A 27,830-nucleotide genomic window follows, 5' to 3' on the forward strand; every position below is an offset into this window, starting at 1 on the left:
TTTAATATGTATTTCAATTTTTGCACTAACCAGCAAAATTATAGATAGTCTATAGTTTTTTTTTTTTTTTTGCTGTTTTTCCCTTGAAGAAAAAGCCAATTTTTGAAACTACATGGAATAAGGAAATACAGTGTGACCCGGATATAAGATACTTCTTTTCCAGTCTCTACAGCTCTCTTATAGGCGGGCTACACTTATATCCTTGGTGCTTATATCCAGGTTACATTGTACATTAACACAGGCTCTAATTTGGGACCAGATAAAATATCTTCTATCCGATTCTCTTATATCCGGGTTACGCTGTAATTATCTTTATCTTGTATCACTTGTGTGCAAACTATAAATGTTGTGAGTCATAATTTTCAAATATTTTAACTCCTTACACATACTTATGCTCTATCTCATAACTTCTGTGGACCTAAATAGTATTTAAGCTGACAAATCAAACCGATTCTGAGTAACCAAATTTTCATTTTTTTTTTTTTTTTTACATGGGGGTCACCACTTATCAAGGCCCGAAGGCCACTCAGGGATAAGGGTTATTGCATGTACAGTAATCAATGAGATAGTATTGTAGTAATCATTAGTATTGGGGGTTTTGATAGAGTGTCTTACTTAAGGGAGCGGTTTGTCAGGAGTTTGTTTATGTTGGACTTGAAGACGTCCAAGTTGTAGTCAGATGGGAAACAGGCAAGCGGCAGAGAGTTCCACTGGCGTGCAGTTCTAAGAAAGAAGCTTTACTCATGGAATCTACGTTTGGATTTAGGCACAGATAGAGAGTGGGGAAAATTATTGACAGTAGTTTCAGCCAGACGGGTGTTTCTCGTGAAAGATTGGCGAGGGGGAGGGGGAAGAGGGATTGGAGCTCAGACGAGCACCTGCCATGGAAATAACGATAAAACAAAGACAGGCTCGCAACGTCTCTTCTGTGGGAGAGAGGTTGCAGGGAAGAGAAAAGGGCATCCCCCACTAAACCACAAAGTCTATTTTGTACTCTGTCAAGGCAGGATAGGCTGTTTTTAGCAGCTCCTGCCCAGATGTGGCAGCAGTACTCCATCCTTGTACGTACTTGGCTTTTTTTTGCTATACCATGTTATTTACAATCGACTTGCATACTTTATTACAAATGTATTTTTTAAAACAACTTCATCTGATACGCCAGTTTCCTGATATAAAGAAATTCTTAAGTAGTTACCTTAAAAGCAAAACAGCTAAGAGGAATAACACTTCTTATTGTTTTAATAAGATTATCGCTCCTTATTTTTGTTACATTCTCTCTTTTTTTTTATTTATATCTTCCTTTGTTCTTCTTAAATCAAAGTCAGGTTAACTTAGTTTTACAAAAGAAATTTGAATATAACAGATCCTGAACAATACTGGGTTGGTACATTTAGTCTGTTATTGCTGTAGCATGTTATTTGCAATAAACTAAGATACTTCACTATAATTTATTTAAAAAATGCTTTCTTTAAGAATTGCCAGCAATATCTATTTAGGGAAATATTAGGAGGCAATCACAGTGCAAGAAATGGAAATATGTTGATGTTGAAAAGGAAGATAAAAACTAGTGATTTTCTATTTATATTTAATTTAAATATTGAGGTATATAAAAAGACCACAACAATGCACTGCTATAGCCTTCTTATACATCTCCATATTTATTTAACAACAATGCTTCAAGCAAACTATCTTTCCCTTTTATATTTAACTAGCGAGGGGTACCCGGCGTTGCCCGGGTGTTTGGAAGTGTGTGTGGTTTTGGGCAAATTAAAACTCCCGGGGGGGGGGGGGTTTAAAATAATAAAAAAAAGTTTTGGTAGGTGAGTATGAGGATCAAACCCGAACCCTTGAGGCAAAGTTGGAAATTAAAGTGTGAAAAAAAAAGCGTGCGACGTTAACCATTGGGCCACCAATAGATACTAACGGAAACACGTTTGAATTTATTTAATTACTTAGATTTTGCAGGTGCACGTTTTAATGACTTAATGAGGTCAAGTTTGACTGAGGGATAGTATTTCATTTATTGTGGGAACGCTTTTTTTTATTTTTATTTTCCCAAGATGTTGGGGGGGGGGACCAGCTCCCCTTGTCCAATTTGAATAGAAATTGTTGTCTGATATAAGGAAAATATTTCCACATTGATCAAAGCTGATCGCTTTCAGACATTTCCGGCGATCGCGACCGGAAAAATACCGTCAGAATTAGTGTCGTTTTTATTATAGAAAAAAGCCTAACCCACATGCGGCGAGCAACAAATGTTGAATATTTATCTTTCCGAAGTTGAGCAAATTAAATAGACAGGCGAGCTCCGTTGTTAACTCGGAGATATTATGATTTATATGTGATATAAAAAGTTTTAAGAAGTTGTGAACCGACTGACCGCTTCTCTGAAAAAAACCTTTCTTGGACATACACAAAAAGCGGACACACAAACACACACACATTTTCGCTTTTATATATATAGATAGATTTATTTTTTAATAATTAATCTTACTTGATTACTAAACTTTTACACAGTGATCAAACGTGTGTGACTGATGTTTGGTACATTTTGGTGTTACCGTTTTGGCTTGCCCAATTCGGCATAGCCGATTCAGTGTCAAATTAGTGCTTTGTCGTTATAGTCAAAGTTTATTTTATATTTTAAAAATTAATTCAGTAAATGAAGATATTTTTTTCTTAGAAGAAAATTTAAATAAAATTATTAAAAGAAAAATATTTAATTCGATTAAAAAAAAAAGAATTTCAAAACAACCATGTTTATTTAAAAGACAGTACAAGAACAATAACACTCAGTCATCAATAACGAGATTATATTTTCATAGTGTTTTTCTTAATTAAAAAAAATTAAAAATGACAGTGTTTATTTAAAAGACAACACAAAAACAGACAACACTCAGTCGTCAACAACGAAATTATATTTGCATATTGTTTTTCTTATTTAAAAAAAAAGAACTAAAAATATTTTTAAGTTTTAAATCCTTAAAAAATTAACTAGAAAATAATTAACCAATAAGAGTTTTGAAAAAATGCGATTTTTCTTAAAAAAACTTGAAGTGATATGCAGTAGCGCCCAAAAGTTAAGGAACAACCGATCATTTTATTTTAAATGACTTCTAACTTTATCTATAAAAAAGGGGGAGGGGAAATTTTGGTGAATTTTCCAATGTTTAATAATGGTAGTTAAATAAAAAATAATTTTTTAAATTTTTTATTTTGAATATATATTAGTTCTTTACATATAAATAAATTTAATTAAATTACAGGTGTCCAAAAGTTAAGGAACGAGGGAAAATTATTAATGAAAAAACAAAGAATCCTTTCAGTATTTAGTGAAAATCACCCAGTTTTCAATCACACTATGACATCTTTTGCTGCAAGACAGAACCAATCGTTCACATGTTATTGGTGAGATATTATTCCACGATTTTCTTATACATTCCCATAAATCATCAAGATTTTTGATTTTTTTTTCTGTGATTTTATCACCAATAATTTTCCAAACCTTTTCAATTGGATTAAGGTCGGGTCTCTGAGCTGGCCAATACATAACGCAAATATTGGATCTATTTAGCTCTTCTAAAACTATTTTTGCTTCATAGGACGGTGCGTTGTTGTGCATAAAAATATCAGAATCAGAAAGATTAGGAACCAAATGTTCTCTAATCAATTCTCTGTACATTCGGCCATTAACTTTTCCATGAATCCTCACGAAGGGGCCAGTTCCTTTTGAAGATATCATGCCCCATACCATTATACTGCCCCCTCCGAATTTTACTGTACTTTTAATGCACTTAGGGGACAGTCTTTCTCCATTTTTTCTTCTGACATGTGGTCTTTTGTCTGATCCGAAAAGATTGAATTTAGATTAATCACTAAAATGAACTTTTTCTCATTTTTTTCTCCCCAAAACAAATGTTTTTCAGTGAATAACAATCTGACATTTTTATTTTTAATAGAAATTAAAGGCTTTAAGCATAGACTTCTGGAAAATAATCCAACTTCGTTTAATCTTCGTGAGATCGTTTGTTGGGAAATGTTTTGTCCAGTTTCGGATGTAAATCCCGGGATATCGAAGCTGCAGTTTTAAAGCGATCAGAACGAGATGATCAAGTGATTTTTCTATCCTCCCTCTTAGTTGTTATTTGGGGTCGGCCAGATTTTTTTCTTTTCAGTCAATGGAAAACCTTTTTTTCTATTTTTAATAATCCGAAAAAGAATGCTTTTAGAACTTTTCAATATTTTAACAATCTCCCCTATGGCTTTTTTTTTCATCATAATGGTCATAAATAAGCTGTTTTTCTTGTATAGATAGACTTTTTCGAATATTCGGAGTCAACATTTTGTTAAGTTGTTATTAAAATTGCTAAAGTTTGTATTAATTTTCTCGCTCCTTAACTTTTGGACGCCTGTAATTTAATTAAAACTATTTTTATGTAAAAAACTAATATGTATTCAAAATAAAAAATAAAAAAATTATTTTTTATTTAATACCATTATTAAACATTGGAAAATTCACCAAAACTTTTTTTCTCCTTTTCTTAGATAAAGTTAGAAGCCACTCAATAAAATAATAGACTGTTTCTTAACTTTTGGACGCTACTGTATTTTCATATTGTTTCTTAATTTAAAAAAAAGTTATAAAATCTTCATAAAAATCTGACTGCATGGTCAATACTGAATTGCCCCTCTGTTCAATTGGCCATGCCATCAAATCAACGATGCCAAATCGGCCACACCATTGAATCAGTGATGCCAAATCGGTCATGCTGAAATGTTTCATTTGCGTGTGACTGTGTTCTATATTTCAAGGAAAAACCTCTTTATCAAATCATAGATGCTTCAGATTTCTTGAAATTTGTGTGAAATCTGTAATGTTTTATGGTTATACTTCAGTAAATATAAATGCTGCCTGCAGCAAATGAAACAAAATTCAAATTATGTTAAAAAAATTACTTAATCACATCTGACAACTTTATAGTATCTAGAAATTCTTAACTAGTCACCTTAAAAGAAAAATCAGCTCAGAAGAATAACTTATTCTTTTAATAAAAGTTATCGCTCCTTATGTTTTTCATTCTTTTTTTCGTATTTATACCTTGCATGAAAACCAAATTTAGTTTTAGCTTAGATACTGAATATAGAAATATTTAGAAAAGTAATTTGAACATAACGGATCCTGTGCAATGCACGGATCCATACAACCGATGCATATGGAATGAGAAATGTAAACATAAAAAAAAACAAAAAAAAACATTCAGATGATTGAATCAAAAAAAGAAAAAGCTGCAAAAATCATAAAAAGCGGAAAAAAGAAGAACTAGATGCAGAAGCGTAGAGTCACGGAGAGGAAGGAAGATGTGCTGAGGCCATAGGGCTGAGAAGGAGGAACTATTTACCTGTCTCTGAACCGCTTTTGCAGACGTTATTGGAGGGCAGTTGGTCAGTTGACCATCCTTGGGTAGGGAAGAAGAAGAAAATGTAAACAAACAAATAAAAAAAACAAAAATAAAAAAGACATTTCAATGGGAGAACAAATAGCAGCCATACAGATAAGTTAACGGAGCAGAAATTGAGAGAAAAAAAAAAAAAAAATACAACAAATAACTTACCAAAGGCATTAAATCTTAATTTTCTACCGACCTCAGTGCTCATAAGTTTTACTTTTTCAAAATTTGATTTGTTATTTTCCTGTAGCCAAACATGAGTCAATCAAAAGGTCATTTTTTAGGAAGTAGGTGGTTGCTAATTTCACATTAAAAAAATAGTTTTAAAAAAAGGGGAAGACTTACGGTACCACTGACTTTAAGTCTGGGGGTTATAGCCAGTTGGATTAATGTAAGTCTGAAATTAGCGTCCACCTCCAAATAGAAAATTGACAGCCATTTTTGATTGACTTGTGGTTGGCTAAATGAAAGTAACAAAACCAATTTTGAAATAACAAAATTTACATTTTCATAAATGTAAAACTATACAGGTCGGTAGAAAATGAAATTTCAATGCATTTGGTTAAACTTTTTCGTTGTATATTTTGTTTTCGATTTCTTGGTTGTTAACTATATTGCATAATTGCTAAACAAATGAAAAAAAAAACATGCGGGTATTCACAAAGGAAGGATGAAGGGGCTAATGTGTGTCTTCGAAGAGATGTGAGCTTATGGATATGGGGAAGGAAGGATATGTAATGCTTGTGTATCTACCCGATTTGGAAATCTATATAATAATTAATATACTAAGGCAAATTCAGGTTCATATGTACATTATCACCGTCTAACACTTTAAAAAAAAAAGAAAGAAAGAAAAAAAAGAGATTGCCTAATCACCAAAGATGTATTGCATCTTTGGTGATTGGGCAATCTCTTATTTTTTTTATTTTATATATTTCCACAGAAATATATATACACACATTTTTTTTCTGCATAGGTTTTGGCTTCGGTTCAAGCTGATGCACCCAAGTCATATAGATATATTTTTGAAATCACAACTTTATAATATATAAGAATTGATGGAAAGTTAACTGCATAATAATATATACGAAATCTGCATAAATTAAAATAACATATTTAAGCGTATTTTACGACCAGGCTACGCCGGGCATCCCTGCTAGCTAAGATAAATACTTTTGCAGTTTCAACAAGAGCTACAATAATATTAGAGTGTCTCCATTTACGTTGAACATCCACAGAATGCCAGCATCAATATATTACATATGAAAGGGTCCGCTGTGGAATTTCCACAGATCCTGCTAATATTAAATTATAAAAAAACTCAATTTGGAAATCTTAAGTAGGACAATCCCTGGAGTGAATGTAGTATTATGGTGATTGAAGATTCTCTTACTAGTTAGTAAAATGATAGACAAATATAATGTACAGCAACAAGATGAACTAAAGACTCCCTCCCAACACTTTTGAATGGCCTAGTGCCTAATTTACGTAATCCCATATTTTTGTATTTTTCAGAAATAAATAAAATTTTCAAAGTGTAGTATATGTTCTGTCCAAAAATAGTACAGGGTGGAACAGTAAAATGGTCACACTAGAAAAAAAACGACATGATTCCATTTCCATTTGATGAAAACTGGTTTTCTTTTACTGTTGCAGACCATCTACTAGTTGGCCAGTTGTTTACAAATCCCAAGAGCGATAGGAGCCTTCTATCATGTCTGAAAGTGACACAATGTTCAATGAGCGAGATCAGAGATGCGTCACTGTACAACTCATGCTCTCTACTGATACAAGTTATGACAACAGGACCATTGCCAGCATGTTCAAAATGCAAATCCGAACAGTTCAACACATGAGGTCACAGCTCAACAAAGTTCCCGGCCACAGTTATGGTTTTTGGTGTGGTTTCAAGTGAGGGCCACATTATGCCAGCTCACATTTTCAAAGTCGCCTTGAAAGTCAATGGTCCTGGATATGACCTTAAACTATATCCAGTCGTGAGGCCCCAGCTTGCGGGCTTTGGGGAGTGTGGAGCCACCCTTGAATTGCCATTGCTCCCAGGTCCACTCTGACCCAGAGTGGTACTACCTGTTAGGGTCCCAACTATGGGTTAAATAGAAACCGACTTGAAAACAATAAATATATTCTATTAAAAATTTTTTCTTCAAACTCTTTGGATTTGGCATTAAATAACCTGAAAATGGTTGATATGCCGTAAAACAAAAACAACCAACCAACCAACCTTGAAAGTCAACATCAAAGTATACCTGAATGTGCTGAAGAGTGTGATGATCCCTAATGCAATTAGGTAGCTGCTGGCAGACCCTGGGTGTGGCAGCAAGACTTAGCGCTGGCCCACAAGTCCAAGAAGATTCAGGCTTGGCTTCAAAAGGAGTGCTACAACTTTGTACCCTTCTCTCACTGCCCCCCCCCCCCCACCGACCTGAACTTGCTGGACTATTTTCTTTGGTCATACGTCAAGAACATCACCAACATGACCTCCCGCAACACCAAAGCCAGCCTGATCACCACCATCTATCAAGTATTCACCGAGCTCCTGTCGGCGCGTGTGGAAAAGGTATGTTCCCAGTTTTGGATCCGTATTGAGGTGGTAATCGAGGCTGAAGGCAGTTACATTGAATAGATGTCAGCTCTGCTACATAATCAAGTTATCTGAATTGATTTTTTTCAATAAAAGTTTTAAAATAAAACTGTAATGTTATTTTCTTTAGGGCAACACTTTTATCGTTCTATCCTGTACAGAGATCCACAAATAATAAAATTTGCGATTAGATTTAGGCACAGGTAGAGAGTAGAGGAAATTATTGACAGAAATAATCTTTTTCAAAAAGAAATACAAGTGAGGGTCTGCATTTGTATCAGATGTCCAAACAACGGAAATGGGATCGATTCCTATAACCAGACACATTTTGAAACTACATTAACCAGAATACTTAAATGAGTGTCTTTCAGTTGGAAAAAGATGGAATAATAATATGGTGGGGGTCTGCGTTCACGCTAGACATCCATAGAAGGAAAATATCTCACAAACTTGTACACCATTTTAGAAATAGAACCCCCATAATCAGATATAATATTTTCAAATTACATTAACCAAAGTACTTCAACAAATACGTTTCCATTTGGTGCAATAATTTTTTTAGTTTAACATTCATACTGGATGTCCATGTTGTATTAGTTGACTAATTGCCTGATGTGCCACTGCTGGGGAATGCTGATGGGACTGTTTTGGGGTTTGTAGATACAATAATATTTTGGGATCTCCGTTCAGGCTGGATGTCGAAGTTGTATTAGTTGACTAATTGCCTGAGGTGCCTCTACTGGAGAATGTCGATGGGGCTGCTATGGCATTTTTTGTAGGTGAATATATGTTGTCTTATAGTTGCGATTGATTTATTTTATGACATTGAGCCTTTTGGATTATTTAATGCCGACATCATTTATTTTGGTAAAATGTTTTTGTATTTGAGATTTTAAATATTTCTAGACATTGAATAGATTTTATTTTGTATGCAAATCATTTGTAGATTGACTTCTTTCGCATATTCGTATCTTGTATAAAGCAATCCGCAGTCGACGAAGTAGAGAATTTTGTTTGTTAAATTGAGCTTAAAGATATTTCTTTAGTAGAATCTCACCGTCTCCAAAAGGGAAACTGTAAGTTCCACCCTGACGTCACCAAATGCAATACCACAGTTCAGTCTCATGAGACGATAGATACCCTCTGTAAGGGTAGCTGCATGTGTAATGAGGCAAGGGTTGCGCAATCTCAACCAACCACACCTCTCCTGAATTTGCACTGCTCGAGTCCAGTGGGAAGGAGAGGTCAGAGACAACTGAATGGAGCTGCTCTGGCATTTTTTGGTAGGTAGATATATGTTGTTTTTTTTTGTTTTTTTATTTTTACACGGTGGTCACCACTTATCAAGGCCCGGAAGCCACTCAGGGATAAGGGTTATTGCAAGTACATTACGTTAGTGTGGAGATTTGATGAAGTGTTTACTTAAGGGGGCGGTTTATTAGGAATTTGTTAATGTTGGACTTGAAGACATCCAAGTTGTAGTCAGGTGGGAAGCAGGCATATATGTTCTTATAGTTGCGATGGATTTATTTTCTGACATAAACCAATTTTGGATCATCTAATGCCAACATTTCTTTTCACAAAATTTTTTTGTATTTGAGGTTTCAAATATTTTCAATGGATATCCCTGGTAAGCTATGCATGTAATCATGAGGCAAGGATTGTGTAATCTCCAACCACATTTCTCCTGAATTGGCACTGCTTGAGTCTAGTGGCAAGGAGAGGTCCAGGACGATTGGAAACAACGTCAAGATAATTGGAGAACACATATAGCACCTGGAATTCTCAAATGGTCACCCATTTGGTACTAACCAGGCTCTACGTTGCTTAACTTTGGTGATCTTTTTTAGGGTTATTGCATGTACAGTAATCAATGAGATAGTATTGTAGAAATCATTAGTATTGGGTGTTTAGATAGAGTGTCTTACTTAAGGGGGCGGTTTGTCAGGAGTTTGTTTATGTTGGATTTGAAGACGTCCAAATTGTAGACAGGTGGGAAACAGGCAAGCGGCAGAGAGTGCCACTGGCGTGCAGTTTTAAGAAAGAAGTTTTGCTCATGGAATCTACGTTTGGATTTAGGCACAGATAGAGAGTGGGGAAAATTATTGACAGTAGTTTCAGCCAGACGGGTGTTTCTCGTGAAAGATTGGCGAGGGGGGACGAGGGATTGGAGCTCAGACGAGCACCTGCCATGGAAATAACGATAAAACAAAGACAGGCTCGCAACGTCTCTTCTGTGGGAGAGAGGTTGCAGGGAAAAGGGCATCCCCCACTAAACCACGAAGTCTATTTTGTACTCTGTCAAGGCAGGATAGGCTGTTTTTAGCAGCTCCTGCCCAGATGTGGCAGCAGTACTCCATCCTTGGACGTACTTGGCTTTTATACAGATAGAGAGATCTAATTGGAACCGGTGTGTCAACATGAATTATGTCGTCACCAAATAATTCCTAAGTATTTCTAACGTTGTAGTGTCTTTGTTGCATGGTTATATTTGAACAAATAATCGATTCATAATAAACTAGCAGAACCTATGGAAATTCCACGGTAGTTGAACATTTTTAAAACACATAAATAAAATGAATAAAATATAAAATAAAACAAAAAACAAATTTAAAACAATTTTTTTAGCAAATACTTTTAACCTTTTAAAGCTAAAAAAATTGATTTAAAAAATTTTGACATTTTTTTTCCACGAAAATTCAACACAACGCATTTTTTTTTCTGAATAATTTTTTATCTTAATTATAAAGGAACAGATGTAAATTTACTTGAACATTTGTTTTAATTTTAAAAAGAAACTATAATAAAAAACTTAGTCTCCTTTTAACATGACTTTTTTTTTTTAAATCATAAAATAAAATAACCAATTTGAAATCGTAAATAGACAGCTATGGGTTTTTTTTTTTTTTTTTTAATTTTTGGAGAAGAAATGGTTTTAATGATTTTTAACTGATAAAGAGCGACTATAAAGGGAGATAATTCGTTTCTCATTAACTAATGTTCGCAATGACAACGGTTTTTTGTGACACTAGATGTTCAGACAAGTAAATTAATATTTAGATAATAATGCGCATGTCCCATCAAAGTGAGAAACATGTCTGTATTAATGAAATTATTCACACAGACATTTGAGAGAAAAAAAATTATCGATACTTAAGTTCTTTGTGAAAATGCAGTGACACATGAATTGATAGCAAATATTATTTTGTGGCCAAAGTGTATGTTGGGTCGGGGTGGGTGGGATATAAAACTAAAAGATTTGGAGGGTTATAACAAACCAGTTTGAAATTTTCATTTTGTTTAATTTTTGTAGAGTAAATTTTTTTTTAGTTTTGAAGAAATTAAAATAGAAAATGTAAAAACAAGAAAAGAAAAATAAGTGGGAAAAAGACAAATAGGGGGAAGAAAGGGAAGAAAAAGGAAAGAAACAGAAGAAAAAAACAGAAAACATGGAAAAAAAATCGGGGGGGGGGAAGCAGAAAAAAAGGGAAAAAGAAGAAGAAAAAAGAGAAAACGAAATAAGGAAAAAGAAAAAGGGAAAAGAAAATAGGGAAAAAAGAAAAAAGAGAAAAGATGAAAAAGAAAAAAATGGAAAAAAGACAAAGAAAAATAGAAAAAGAAAAAAGGGGAAAGAGAAAAAGGAAAAAAGAAAAAGGGAGAAAAAAATAAAAAGTGAAGAGAAAAAGGGGAAAAGACCAAAATAAAAATAAGAAAAATGAAAAAAAAAAAGAAAAGAAAAAGAGAAAAAAAAAGACGAAAAAAAAAAGACGAAAAAAAAAAAAAAAAAAGAAGTAAAAAAAAAAAAGACTCCTCATTCTCCTTAGGGGGATCAGGTTAAGGTTTATAAAACTACTTTGATACCAATACGCTCGGGATCAATAAAACACTAAGAGTCAATTTTGAAATTATTAATCATTGCTTTTCTATCTAAACCACTCAACATTGTACCTATTTACTATGCCTCCCCACGGGACAGAGTTAGACACCAGGGTCGTTTTTTAACGTGGAGAAAAGGTACAAAAATAAAAATTGTCTCAGTCGTGAAGGATTTCTCCTCCACCGAAAGAGACCAAGAAATTGAAGTGCAGCATCTGAAGAACAGATGGTATTTATTTGCTCCCCCACCGAGCAAATTAGGCACAAGGCCGATTTTTAATGTGAGGAGTGAAGGGAGGGGGAAGGGAAAAAGGGGACCAGCTCCCGAGAGGTGGGAAATGGGAGCTGGTTAATGGTCAGGCATGTGGGGTTGCCCCCACATCTGGTCTTTGCTAGTCATAGCTAGTCATAGCTTGCAGCATCTGCCGGAACAGATGGTATTTATTTGCTCCCCCACTGAGCAAATTAGGCACAAGGCCGTTTTTAATGTGAGGTAAAAACCAGCTCCCCTAAAAGTAGGCAAAAAGGGGGCACTCTGGTTACCAAAAATAATAATTGTCCCAGTATAGAGGGTTTCCCCTCCATTGACTGGTACAAATTATCTTAAGTGCAACATCTGCCGGAACAGATGGTGTTTATTTGCTCCCCCACTGAGCAAATTAGGCACAAGGCCGTTTTTAATGTGAGGTAAAAACCAGCTCCCCTAAAAGTAGGCAAAAAGGGGGAACTCTGGTTACCAAAAATAATAATTGTCCCAATATAGAGGGTTTCCCCTCCATTGACCGGTACAAATTATCTTAAGTGCAGCATCTGCCGGAACAGATGGTATTTATTTGCTCCCCCACTGAGCAAATTAGGCACAAGGCCGTTTTTAATGTGAGGTAAAAACCAGCTCCCCTAAAAGTAGGCAAAAAGGGGGCACTCTGGTTACCAAAAATAATAATTGTCCCAGTATAGAGGGTTTCCCCTCCATTGACTGGTACAAATTATCTTAAGTGCAGCATCTGCCGGAACAGATGGTATTTATTTGCTCCCCCACCGAGCAAATTAGGCACAAGGCCGATTTTTAATGTGAGGAGTGAAGGGAGGGGGAAGGGGAAAAGGGGGACCAGCTCCCGAGAGGTGGGAAATGGGAGCTGGTTAAAGGTCAGACATGTGGGGTTGCCCCCACATCTGGTCTTTGCCAGTCATAGCTAGTCCTAGCCAGTCATAGCCTGCAGCATCTGCCGGAACAGATGGTATTTATTTGCTCCCCCACTGAGCAAATTAGGCACAAGGCCGTTTTTAATGTGAGGTAAAAACCAGCTCCCCTAAAAGGGGTCACTCTGGTTACCAAAAATAATAATTGTCCCAGTATAGAGGGTTTCCCCTCCATTGACTGGTACAAATTATCTTAAGTGCAGTATCTGCCGGAACAGATACTACACTTTGATCTTGACCAAAAGCTAATGCAAATAATCTTGGTACAATTGTCAGCATCTACTTCAAACGAACATGCCATGGTATTATCAAGATAGCACACAAAGCCATGTGGATTCTATGCTTGATCAGCAAATGCTTTCCAAGTGTAACAGCAGAGACTTTTCTACAACCCAACAAAAAGCTATTGTACGCTTGGAACGTGTTTAACAGTTTGCAAGGGGGATGTGAAACTGCACGTATGCAGGTACCACTGCACACTGCATCACATGCACTTACCAGCCATGATCGGCTCCCACACGTTTCGAGCTAAGAGAGTGTATCGATTCTCCTAATGCAACGACTAATTTTTCATGTAAAACAAAACACAGAAATTAAATCTATAATAGCAATATTTATTGTTATGGATCAGCAGCATTCGTTTCATAGCTTAAGTTCATAAGCGAACACATTATCGATTGGATCATGACGGCACATGTTATGAAATAGCAAATTTAGCTTTGTAAAATGAAAGGACAAATCGACTGTTCACGCATGTGCAATTAACAAACAGCGTCGAAACCAAGGTTTTTACGTGACCTCCGCTTCAAACATAACGACATTCTTACATGAAATAATTGATGTTTTTTTTTCTAATTTTTCAATAATGTGTCCAAGAGATCTCTCTTTCTAACGATATGAGGTTTGTGCCTGTTTGATGCAGATGACTAGTTTTTAGCAGACATACAAACACACTCACACACACACACACACACACACCTGGCAAACAATAACAATGTTTCACTCGTTTCATCAAAGTTCAATGGCAGACTTGCAGAAATTAGATGCCTGCCTTTATTGTGACAAACTAAAAAACACCAGTTCAATTCAACCTAACAGAACCTTTGTTTTCAAGGACCACCAAAAGCAAACTGCTTAGCCGCTCTCCGCAAAATGAAGTGCTAAAATAACCCCCTCCTGAGATAGAAGGTAAAGCCTGGGAGCGTGAACCTCCTATGATTGGACAGATCTATACCTCAGCTCAACAGCAACAAAGGATTTCAGTTTTTAGGTTTCAATTTTATGTAATTTAAAGGCAGTATCTTGGCCATAAACAATAAGGGAAGGGAGAGAGAGGAGGAAAGATTTGAAAATTAAAAATTCATGAAAATTTCAAATTGGTTTTAACAAATTCAAGATAAAAAAAATAGTTTTTACATAAAAAAAAACACACACAAAAACTAAACAAATATGAAAAAAAATAATAAAAACATTTTCTATAAGCAATGAAAAAAATGGTTATGAATTTTTGAGATGAGGATTGATTATTTAGGTTCTTCAGACTACTGTTCTCATTTTAAATGCTATTCTCACATTCCAGCCAGCTACTGTATCCAGAGAGACAACTCCAGTTTTGACTTTATAGACACCGCAGTGCATCAGGCTAGATGAAAAACGGCATTATCTCGTTAGACAGAAGGTTGCCATCATTATATCTTTTTTATTTTTACCATCGCCTTATTTTGTCTGTATTTAACTTATATTCTCATCTTCGTTGATATTCTGACAACATTTTTGTCGGTGCATCTTTTGACTTTTTTCAAGTGAATCTTTTGAGATGAGGATTGATAATTTGTATTGTTAATATCTTTAAGACTACTATTCTCATCTCAGGTGTCATCTGCACAACATTTCAGTTGATGTAACCTCCGACCTTCTCCAGATGTCACACTTCGTACTTGATAAACTGTCCAGTAAAACTCGAGAACCTGTATATAAGTTTAAACTAAACCCTTTATGCAAACCACGGGAGTATATTGTTCTTATTCTATCAGCCATGACTGTACAGAAATGTTAATTATGTCATTTAACACAGAAATTGAAACCAAATTATGATGCAATTTTAAAATTAATAAAATCATTTATTATTATTTTTTAATTTTTTAATATGCTGTAATTTAACCTCCAACCTTATGCAGGAGCATATTTTTGAACTTGGCATAATGGATAAAGGCATTGATTAAAAACCAGTTCTAACAGACAGTCTTCCGGAGGTTGGTTCAATCCTCACGACAAGCAATACTAACTGTTGGGAATCGGTAATGGTTCAGAAGAAAGACACAACTTGATATTTAATGGAGCCGAAATTTATTGTTTAAAAATAAAAAAAGAAAGAAAAGCAAATATAACAAATGAAGCGAGTGGTTATATGTCAGTCTGACTGCTAAGTGTGCATGTTGTGCAGGGCTTTACATTGTGAGTGAAACAGTCGCATTTGTGTGATTTTTCCAAGTGGCAACTAGAAATAATAAAGTGCTTATCTTTTGATGATTGTGTTTTTTTCACCGACAATCTTCCCAAGCTCATTACAGAGTGAAAAATATTTTTCCAACCATTATTTTTTTAAATAAAATGGGTAAAGTGAAATTATTTAAACAATAAAAGGTTTAATAGGACAATATGTTTTTTTTTTTTAATGAAGACTGTTTAAAAAACATTCGAAGAATTTAAAATGTTTATATTTTCAAGTCTCAACATAAAATTTGATGCATTTTTAAAATTACACTTATTTTAAAAATACTGAAAAATCTTTATGATGTACATACTTGTCACGGAACGAAGATGTCATATTCCAAAAATCATGTGGATTTGGCTAGTAACTTTTCTATTTAGCTAGTAAACGAAAATACTTAGTTATCAAAGATCAATTAAAGATAAAGTTGTTCGTAGAGCCTTGCTGTGCATAATGCTAAGAGGTGTAGTATTGTCCTGGTCGTTATAGTAATTGGAAGACTTCATTGTTATCTGTAAGGTGGGCTGCACAATACTAACTAAAAATAAAAGTTACTTAAGACCGATTCAATCATGCTGTGTTCATAAAAGGTTCAGTTCAAAATTCCATACAGATTCCCGAGTTTGATAAGTTTCTCATGGCTGATGGAATGATAACAATTTATAACTTTGGATTAAATAAAAGGTTCATTTCAAAATTCTGTATCGTTTTGTTGTTTTTGTTTTACGGCATATCAACCATTTTGGGTCATTTAATGCAGACTCCAGTAAGTTTGGAAAAAATTTCATGCTTCGAATTCTTTATATCTTCAAATGTTTATTCACAATGTTTGGTTTTGTGGTTTTGTAGAAGAAAACTGTTGTTTTTGTTTTTGACTTTTCAGAACATGATTGAGTTTTGCAAAAGGAAAGGAAAAAACAGAAACAATAACATCAATGGTTGATGCATTTTTAGTCAGAAAGCCAGTATCTTCAGACAGCCTGATCTGGTGGCATCAGATGCTTTAACAGGTAATACCACTCTGGACTAAAATGGATCTGGGAGCAATGATAATTAAGGGACAACTCTGTATCCCCCCCCTCCGCCTGCCCGCCCCCAATGCTCCCAAATGGAGCCTCACCAGTTTATGTCTTAAGCTCATACTCAAGAAAAAATTCTATATTGATCACCGAGTTCGGCAAATATGTTTGTGTCTGATATGTTGACTTTAAAGAAGGTCGAAAGTTACAAATAGTTACATCGACTGAAATATTGTGAGAATAACATCTTTTAAAAGTCAATCATGACTTTTTTTTTTTCTTTACTCTCTCTGCCTTCTCGGAAAATATACACGGTAGAAAACAAAACTAAATACAAATATTTCCCCATCAGTTGTTTGAAGTGGTCCAGAACACAAATCATTTCTTTGTCTTTATATCTCATCACTTGTGGCGGATTCTACTTCATATATGGTGCATTTATGTCATCAAAGCTGAGTTTGTAATCGCAATCAATTTTCATATCAGGATCCAATTTATTATGTTTAACATTTCTTTTGACTAAGACTGACAGATCCACCACAAAAAAATAAAAATAAAATAAAAATAAAAATAAATAATAAAAAAAAAACGAAAACAACAACGAAAAAAAAATGGAAAATACCCTCATATCACATCCTTCCAATAGAAAATACTCCAATATTATTAAATATCCTCGCATCATTACAAAAAGAAAATACCCATTACATTACATCGCTCCAACAGAAAATAACCCAACATCACACAAAAATGCCTCCATATTATCGAGAAATAAAATAGCCCTAATTCCTTCCTGAAAAGAGAATATCTCTTCATTATTTTAAAACATTCTTTGTCTCCCAAATATTGTAAGAAAAGAAAATCCTTCCACATCACATCCATTCAATAGAAAATACTCTGACATTATAAAAATACTTCCCCCTCTACAAAAAATACTTTGCAAAAAGACCTCCCATATTACTACACACAAAAAAGAAAACCACTTCCTATCACACCACTTCAATAGAAAATAACCTAACATTAATAAAATACACCCATGTCACAAAAAAAGTACTGCCTCCACATCGGTACCAAAAAAATGAATCCAATATTATCAAAAATGAAAACATTTCCACATCATCTAGTTCCACATTACAAAAATTACTCTCCACATCATTAAAAGAAAAAGAAAGAAACTATCCCTACATCATATCCAGAAAATATCCCTCCATCACACAAAACATACCCCCATATTACCAAAAAAAAAAAAAAAAAAAAAAAATAGCTCCTATTACTTCTTGAAAAGAGAATACCCTTTGCAATATCTTCAAATATTCTGAATCCCTCAAATAGAAACTAATCTCACATTACTACACAAAAAAAGTCAAGAAAATAACATATCACAAAAAATACCTCCAATATTACCAAAAAAGAAAAATACCCCAGCATCCTTCAAATACTCTGCACTTCCTTAACACCATAAAAAAGAGAAAATACTCCCACATCATTACCCTCCAATTTAAAATACCCCAACATCACAAAAATACTTTCACATCACATAAAGTTGCCCATTACTACAAAAAATACCCGCTTCATATCACTAAAAAAAAAAATAAATAAAACAGAAATATCATGCACAAGCAAAACAAAATACCACCCCCAAATCACTAATCCCATCATTAAAAAAATACTCCCACATCATCACATCACTACAAAGCAAATGTCATGCATACTAGTAAAACAAAACAAAAAAAAATCCCCCCGCATTGCAATTTTTTTTTTCATAAAATTCAAAATCAATCAGAAAATATACTATACTAAAAAAAAAATTGAACTTTTAGTTTTCAAACAGAAGAAACAAAAAATGCACACAAAGTCCAAAAAAGGTTGTTATTAGTTATCTTTTAAGCCATAGAAATGGACACCTTTTTATCCCCCAAAAGCCAAAGAAAAAAAATGAGAGAAAACAAAAACCAAGCCAAGCTTTTAACACACACAAAAAGATAAAATTCAAAAACAGATTTGAAAGCTTTAGCAAAACTAAAACAGAAATAAAAAGAAACTTAAAAATTTATCAAACAAATTCGTAGACATTTTACTTTTTAATTTTTGAGATGAAAATTGATTATATAGATTCTTCGGACAACTATTCTCATTTTGAGTGTTTTTCTTTTGGTTAATGTAACCTCCAACTTTTTCAGGGGTATCTTATCAAATTTAGAAATCTTTCGGTCAAACTCGGAGAATCTGCACAGAATTTTGAAAGGAACCTATATTTAATCCACATGGTGCATGCGGACGTGCGTATACAAACGCATACGAAATGACGTCGCCAGTAACGAAAAAGAATATAACAAGTGAAGCATGCATGGTCCCCCGTGAGTGCACAGTGAACGAGGCATTAAAAAAAAATGACTAAGTTCAGCATTTGCACCCTCCCATTTAGCCCTAAAAGTTCCCAGGGGACATCAAATCTTGGTAAAAATGAACAAACGGTGCAGTTTTAGACCTTAACATATGTACATTTGAGTTCTGCACCATGTAAAAAAAGAAATGACTAAGTCCATCATTTGTGACCCCCCCCACCCCGCATTTAGCCCCAAAAGTCCCCAAGGCCTTAACATATTTAAATTTGAGTTCAGCACCATGCAAAACTGCTAAATAGACATACACAGAAAACTTTGGACAAATATGGTAAAATAGTCCCAAAATAGAGTGTTTTTATTAGCCCTAAAAGAGCCTATACGGCACACCCAAGAGTTATCGCAAAGTATAGACAAACAAAATTATATAGAAATCAGTTAGTTACAACTTTATAGAAAGTTTTATAAAAATCCAAGGCATCAATTTTTTAATAAGTACAAAAGTGTCAATTTTAGCCATTTTAACATGAAAGGCACCCCCAGAGGGCCAACCGAAGTTTTCCCGGAAAATCCGTTCTGTTACATTTTTTTTTTACTCATATCATGTTTAATGTTTGTGCAAAATTTCAAAAACTTCCAAGCTGTAATTATTGAAAAAAGTGCGGACAGACGAACGGACAAGGATGAATTTACAAGTCCACCTTCCTTTTGTCGGGGGACCAAAAAGGAGGAAGAGCACGTTAGAGAAGATGATCATGTTAGAGATGTGGATGACATTTGAGATCACATTAGAGAGGTGGGTCACATCACAGCAGGAAAGGGGAGTTATGCGTGGCGTGAGAATGAAGAAACAAATGTCGCTGTTACAACCAGGAAAAAGCAAGTTAAAGTTCTTTCCTATTTTTTGTCTACTTTGCGATTGAGGCTACAACATGTCTGGTAACGGTCCACTTGTTTTGTCAACCATGACTGGATAGAAGTCCTAAGTAATTCACAATTGTATTTTTGAGCATCACCCACTCTAAGAATTGAACCATCAACTGCCAGAAAAGTAATTTACAAGTGAATTTCACCAAGTGCTTTATCCATTATTAGCCTGGATGCCCGGCGTTGCCTGTGTGTTTGGAGGAGCAAAAAAATAAAGTGGTAGTAGGCAGGCAGGCAGGCTCGAACCCATACCGGGAAGGAGGAAAAGAATGTGACCTCCCACCCCCCCAAAAAAAACGTGATGTCTTTGTCATTGCGTTCATCACCAAACTGGAAGTGGCAACGGTTTAAATTAAGGCTAGTCAATCGAAAAGAGGGGATGACTTTCGAAAATATTGACGAATAATGCGACCCCTCCCTGTAGAAAAAGGCCCAGTTGAGAGTGAAGGAATTAATGTTTTTAGCCAATTTTTCGATATTTGTCATCCGAAAGGTCAAGCTTCAAAACGATATTGATCTCGTGAAAATTCACTGCATGTGTCGAAAGATTTAGCAGACATACAAACATACATATATACATACATATAAACAGACAGGTGAGATGTATATTTTAGATGTCACAGGTCCTTGCCAAGGACTCTTATGGAGGTTGAAGAGTCAATGAAACCTCATTGCAAAATAGAATTATGAATTACTTAGGACTTCTACTCAGTAATGTCTGACGGAATGAGAGCATGTTATCTCCAGGGATTAAATAAAGTATTCCATTTGAAATTCTGTGCAGATTCCAGGGTTTAATAAGATACACCTGAAGAAGTTTGGAAGTTACATTAGCCGAAACATTGTGAAAATAACTCTCAGGATGAGAACAGTAGTCCGAAGAATCCAGATAATACGAATATTCTCGTCTTGGTTGCTATTTTCAAAATTATATATAGTTAAGAATGGTGGCGAGTTTACTTTTCATCTACATATCTTTATTTTTCTTGGTCAAATTAGGATATTATCGAAGTCTCAGCTTTTGATTTCAATATTACTCGTCCCAGAATGGGTAAAATTAATTCCGCATACAAAAACATGGTTGGTTAAACCTAATATGGCATGGGGAACAGTCATTGGCCCCAGTGAGTATAAGGAGATGCACTGACCTGCAATGAGATGAGGATAGGATCGCGGTTTTGGCCGCTGACCCACTCATCTGCCGACAAAGATGGAACACAACTTGCTGTGGCCGGGAAAATGTCAACCTGGAATTGCTCAGACTGCAGAAAAAAAAAAAAAAAAAAAAAAAAAATTGTAATCAAAATTTTATTTACAAAATAATTAATAGCTCTATTGTAATGTTTAAATATTGAGCTTTATCTTTGCTTCAGAATTGATTTCTACTCTAATCAATCTGAACTATAAATATATATATATATATATATATGTGTGTGTATGCATGCATGCATGTATGTATGTATATAAGATTTTCTAATATCAATGCTCTATATCGAATATTAAGCTTTTTCATCTGGATAGTGTTGTCCTATAAATATTAGTATTAATATTTCTACTCACTTTACAGAATTATTCAGTTTGCAAAATTGAATTTTCAGAATATATATATATACAGTGATGATCATATTTATTGGCACGGTAAAATAAAAGTTAAATTTTGTCTAATAAATTCTAAAAAAGGATTAAATTAAAGAAAATAACAAAGTATATTATGTATTTTTAACTGGCCTTTCCGATGCAGCAATCGGATTTTAGAAAAAATAAATAACAAAGGAACAACAAACATAATTGCAAAAAACCCTTGTTCAAAATTATTGGCACGATTTATTTAATAATCAATTGTATAGCCTTTGGCCTTGATTACCTTCCTCAGTCGCTTTTCATAGTTTACAACCAAGTTGTTGCACTCTTCAGTAGTAATTTTAGCCCACTCTTCCTGACAATAATCCTCCAATTGAATAAGATTCTTAGGCTTCCTTTGCATTACCCTCAATTTTAATGTTCTCCATAAATTTTCAATTGGATTAAGGTCTGGGCTTTGTGATGGCCACTCCAAAACATTAATATGATTGTCCTCAAGCCATTTCTTAGTCAGTTTAGCCGAATGCTTTGGGTCATTATCTTGCATGAACCACCAACGACGACCAAGTGAGAGCTCTTTAGCAGAGTCTTTCAGGTTTTCATCCAATATTTTAACATAATCTTCCTTTTTTATGCTACCTGTGACCTTAACAAGTCGCCCCGGTCCAGAGGCAGCAAAGGATCCCCAAAACATCAAACTGCCTCCACCGTGCTTCACTGTGGGTATGGTGTTCTTAGGCAGGAAAGCTTCGCCAGATTTTCTGTAAATATAAGACACTTTATTATGGCCAAATAACTCTATTTTCGTTTCGTCAGTCCATAGAACACGTTTCCAGAATGCAACATCTTTATCAATATGACGTTTTGCAAAGGCTAGCCTTGCTTTCAGGTGCATAGGCTTCAATAAGGGAGTCTTTCTTGGATGACATGCTTTTAAACCAGCTCTCTTCAAAACTCTACCAACTGTATGTCGAGATACATTCACTCCAGAGGTGCTCTGTTCATCAACAATCTCCCCAACAGAGATCCTTGGGTTTTGTTTTACTTGTCGAACAATTTTCCGTTCATCTCTTGGGGAAAGAATCCTTTTTCTCCCTCTACCCTCTAAACTCATAACGTGGCCTTGCGATTTGAACTTGTTTATTATGGCTCTAACAGTGGATTTGGGAAGGTTTAGCTTCTTTGAAATCTTATCATAGCCCTCCCCATTGGTATGGCATGCTACAACAAGCTTCCTGACGTCTTCGCTGTGTTCCTTAGTTTTAACCATGGTGATTGAAAATTATAATTTAGTCACTTATAATAGTTTAAATAAATCGCTATCTAAAAATTATCTGAAAAAAATTATTCACTGAATTAGCGTTAAACAAGCATAATATGGCTATAAAAAAGTTCAGAAAGCACGTAAACCGGAAATTGATTGATATTATACTGATACTAAAAGAAAAACAAAGCCGTGCCAATAATTTTGAACAAGGGTTTTTTGCAATTATGTTTGTTGTTCCTTTGTTATTTATTTTTTCTAAAATCCGATTACTGCATCGGAAAGGCCAGTTAAAAATACATAATATACTTTGTTATTTTCTTTAATTTAATCCCTTTTTTAGAATTTATTAGACAAAATTTAACTTTTATTTTACCGTGCCAATAAATATGATCATCACTGTATATATATATATATATATATATATATATATATATATATATATATATATATATATATTTATTATATATACATATATGAAATATTAGCAGGCCGCATGGCATTGCCAGGTCGTAAGATACGCTTAAATATGATATTTTAATTCATGCAGATTACATATTTATTATTATAAAGACAATTATCTATTGATTATTATATTGAACCTAATATATAGTAGCGAGATCAAAAGTAAATATATATATATATATATGACTTAGGTGCCATCAGCTAGAATTGAAACCAAAACATACAACTCTCCACTCTCATTCTTTAGCCTCTGAGTCACGCTCATACATATATATATATATATATATGATATTTCTCCAAAACCTCTGGTTCTGATGGAGAGGAAACTAAAACTTGCTGCTATGGTATGGTTTCAAATAATCTAAAATAACAGCAACAGGAGACTTGATTCCAAATACCTCTCATATGTTATATCTCCCCCTTTTTTGGAAATAGGGTACGATTATGAATATCTCCAGTATAAAATAATCCTTATACACTGTGAAATTTACTTTATGTATAAAAACCAAAAAGGGGAGATATAACACATGAAATGAAACACATTTAAACACAAATATGAACATCTGCATGGTCTTGAAAATTTGATTCAGAGAATAACAGAAATTGGAAATATATATATATATATATATATATATATATATATTAAATAAAAGATGAGTAATAAACATTAAATATAACTTGATTATGATTACTTTCTTCTATATCTCCCCTATTTTTTCCTTTCTTCTGTTAATATTGGCTCTTCTTTAATGATCCTAATTATTTCATCATGACATATATTTTTTTAAATATTACCAACACATATACTACCCTTCTGATTTACCCTTGTACGTTGTGCCTTTGCTTAATTACTTTTTACCATGTTATCCTATTCCTTCATTCTCATTTCATTTCTAAATGTCATTAAGCCAGTTTTTTTCTACATTTGCATTTTATACAATTCTGGCTCTTATTCTCTTCAGAGAAAAAGAATTTAGCTTCAAAATGCCATGGTCGAACAAGGTTTTTTCTTAAATTTCTCCTTAAGTTTTCTTTATTGTTATATATATAATAAAGTTATATATATAACTTTTATTCCTCATCTTTCATTTAATATTATTATTTGCTCCTCTTAATAGTGTTGAGCTTTTATCTTGATAAGTTTTGCTTTGTTAAAGATTTACTCTTTGATAATATATTTTGTGTGTGTGTGTGCTTTGCAAAGTTGGCTATTTAAATACTTGTGTGTGTGTGTGTGCTTTGCAAAGTTGGCTATTTAAATACTTGAAACTAAAAAGGTGAATAATAAATGACAAAAATTTTTTGCATTTATTCACATTTTGGAAATTTTGATGCAAATTTATCTCTTAAATAAGACTAACAAATTTTTTTTGAATTTATTCACATTTTGGTAATTTTGATGCAAATTTATCTCTTAAATAAGACTAACAAAAATTTTTTGCATTTATTCACATTTTGGTAATTTTGATGCAAATTTATCTCTTAAATAAGACTAACAAAACTTTTTTGAATTTATTCACATTTTGGTAATTTTGATGCAAATTTATCTCTTAAATAAGACTAACAAAAATTTTTTGCATTTATTCACATTTTGGTAATTTTGATGCAAATTTATCTCTTAAATAAAACTAACAAAAATTTTTTGAATTTATTCACATTTTGGAAATTTTGATGCAAATTTATCTCTTAAATAAGACTAACAAAAATTTTTTGAATTTATTCACATTTTGGTAATTTTGATGCAAATTTATCTCTTAAATAAGACTAACAAAATTTTTTTGAATTTATTCACATTTTGGTAATTTTGATGCAAATTTATCTCTTAAATAAGACTAACAAAAATTTTTTGAATTTATTCACATTTTGGTAATTTTGATGCAAATTTATCTCTTAAATAAGACTAACAAAATTTTTTTGAATTTATTCACATTTTGGTAATTTTGATGCAAATTTATCTCTTAAATAAGACTAACAATTTTTTTTTGAATTTATTCACATTTTGGTAATGTTGATGCAAATTTATCTCTTAAATAAGACTAACAAACCTTTTTTGAATTTATTCACATTTTGGAAATTTTGATGCAAATTTATCTCTTAAATAAGACTAACAAAACTTTTTTGAATTTATTCACATTTTGGAAATTTTGATGCAAATTTATCTCTTAAATAAGACTAACAAAAATTTTTTGCATTTATTCACATTTTGGTAATTTTGATGCAAATTTATCTCTTAAATAAGACTAACAAAAATTTTTTGAATTTATTCACATTTTGGAAATTTTGATGCAAATTTATCTCTTAAATAAGACTAACAAAATTTTTTTGAATTTATTCACATTTTGGAAATTTTGATGCAAATTTATCTCTTAAATAAGACTAACAAAATTTTTTTGAATTTATTCACATTTTGGTAATTTTGATGCAAATTTATCTCTTAAATAAGACTAACAAAAATTTTTTGAATTTATTCACATTTTGGTAATTTTGATGCAAATTTATCTCTTAAATAAGACTAACAAAACTTTTTTGAATTTATTCACATTTTGGTAATTTTGATGCAAATTTATCTCTTAAATAAGACTAACAAAACTTTTTTGAATTTATTCACATTTTGGAAATTTTGATGCAAATTTATCTCTTAAATAAGACTAACAAAAATTTTTTGAATTTATTCACATTTTGGTAATTTTGATGCAAATTTATCTCTTAAATAAGACTAACAAAACTTTTTTGAATTTATTCACATTTTGGAAATTTTGATGCAAATTTATCTCTTAAATAAGACTAACAAAACTTTTTTGAATTTATTCACATTTTGGAAATTTTGATGCAAATTTATCTCTTAAATAAGACTAACAAAAATTTTTTGAATTTATTCACATTTTGGAAATTTTGATGCAAATTTATCTCTTAAATAAGACTAACAAAACTTTTTTGAATTTATTCACATTTTGGAAATTTTGATGCAAATTTATCTCTTAAATAAGACTAACAAAACTTTTTTTAATTTATTCACATTTTGGAAATTTTGATGCAAATTTATCTCTTAAATAAGACTAACAAAACTTTTTTGAATTTATTCACATTTTGGAAATTTTGATGCAAATTTATCTCTTAAATAAGACTAACAAAACTTTTTTGAATTTATTCACATTTTGGAAATTTTGATGCAAATTTATCTCTTAAATAAGACTAACAAAACTTTTTTGAATTTATTCACATTTTGGAAATTTTGATGCAAATTTATCTCTTAAATAAGACTAACAAAACTTTTTTTAATTTATTTACATTTTGGAAATTTTGATGCAAATTTATCTCTTAAATAAGACTAACAAAACTTTTTTGAATTTATTCACATTTTGGAAATTTTGATGCAAATTTATCTCTTAAATAAGACTAACAAAACTTTTTTGAATTTATTCACATTTTGGAAATTTTGATGCAAATTTATCTCTTAAATAAGACTAACAAAAATTTTTTGAATTTATTCACATTTTGGAAATTTTGATGCAAATTTATCTCTTAAATAAGACTAACAAAACTTTTTTGAATTTATTCACATTTTGGAAATTTTGATGCAAATTTATCTCTTAAATAAGACTAACAAAACTTTTTTGAATTTATTCACATTTTGGAAATTTTGATGCAAATTTATCTCTTAAATAAGACTAACAAAACTTTTTTGAATTTATTCACATTTTGGAAATTTTGATGCAAATTTATCTCTTAAATAAGACTTACAAAACTTTTTTGAATTTATTCACATTTTGGAAATTTTGATGCAAATTTATCTCTTAAATAAGACTAACAAAACTTTTTTGAATTTATTCACATTTTGGAAATTTTGATGCAAATTTATCTCTTAAATAAGACTAACAAAACTTTTTTGAATTTATTCACATTTTGGAAATTTTGATGCAAATTTATCTCTTAAATAAGACTAACAAAACCTTTTTGAATTTATTCACATTTTGGAAATTTTGATGCAAATTTATCTCTTAAATAAGACTAACAAAACTTTTTTGAATTTATTCACATTTTGGAAATTTTGATGCAAATTTATCTCTTAAATAAGACTAACAAAACTTTTTTGAATTTATTCACATTTTGGTAATTTTGATGCAAATTTATCTCTTAAATAAGACTAACGAAATGAAAAAAAGAAGTCAATTCGCCCGAACAATCATGTTGGAGAGGGGTGCTTTTTTTTTTAACTTATGAACTTTTTAACTTATAAACAGTAACACACATTTAAACACAATGTGTGACCCCCTCTTGCCAAACTTTCACGAAAAACACTCGTCTAGCTAAAACTACTATCAATAATTTCTCCCACTCTTTATCTGTACCTAAACCTAAATTATATGAACGAAGCCTCTTTCTTAGAACTGCATGCATGTAGAACTCTCTACTATTTGCCTGCTTTCTAGCTGACTACAATTTAGTCATCTTCAAGTTTAACCTAAACAAATTCTTGATGAATCGTCCCCTTAAGTAATCCAATTTACCAAATGTCCATTACTAATGATTACTCCGATATTGTCCCATTGACTACTGTACACTCATTAATCCTTATCCTCAAATAGCCTCCTCCTGTGTAAAAAAAAGAACCCCTCCCC

At 32.7% G+C, this 27,830-nt stretch overlaps 1 protein-coding gene across 41 annotated transcripts in view; it reads right to left on the minus strand.

The window, feature by feature from the left end:
- Nucleotides 1-27,830, minus strand: part of LOC145266992 (coronin-2B-like) — a 370,386-nt gene that overhangs the window by 53,861 nt on the left and 288,695 nt on the right. For 25 of the 41 annotated variants that reach the window (XM_080122877.1, XM_080122861.1, XM_080122874.1 and 22 more), the window contains 2 exons: nt 21,050-21,163; nt 5,400-5,456 (listed from right to left, as the gene is read on the minus strand). In XM_080122877.1, coding sequence (XP_079979003.1) covers nt 5,400-5,456; nt 21,050-21,163 — 171 coding nt within the window. The remainder of the gene's footprint in view (nt 1-5,399; nt 5,457-21,049; nt 21,164-27,830) is intronic. The other 16 variants (XM_080122885.1, XM_080122872.1, XM_080122882.1 and 13 more) reach the window with 1 other exon arrangement.

The sequence above is a fragment of the Euprymna scolopes genome, chromosome 42, assembly GCF_053919585.1.
Source record: "Euprymna scolopes isolate OS-2025 chromosome 42, ASM5391958v1, whole genome shotgun sequence".
In the NCBI taxonomy this organism is placed as follows: Eukaryota; Metazoa; Mollusca; class Cephalopoda; order Sepiida; family Sepiolidae; genus Euprymna; species Euprymna scolopes.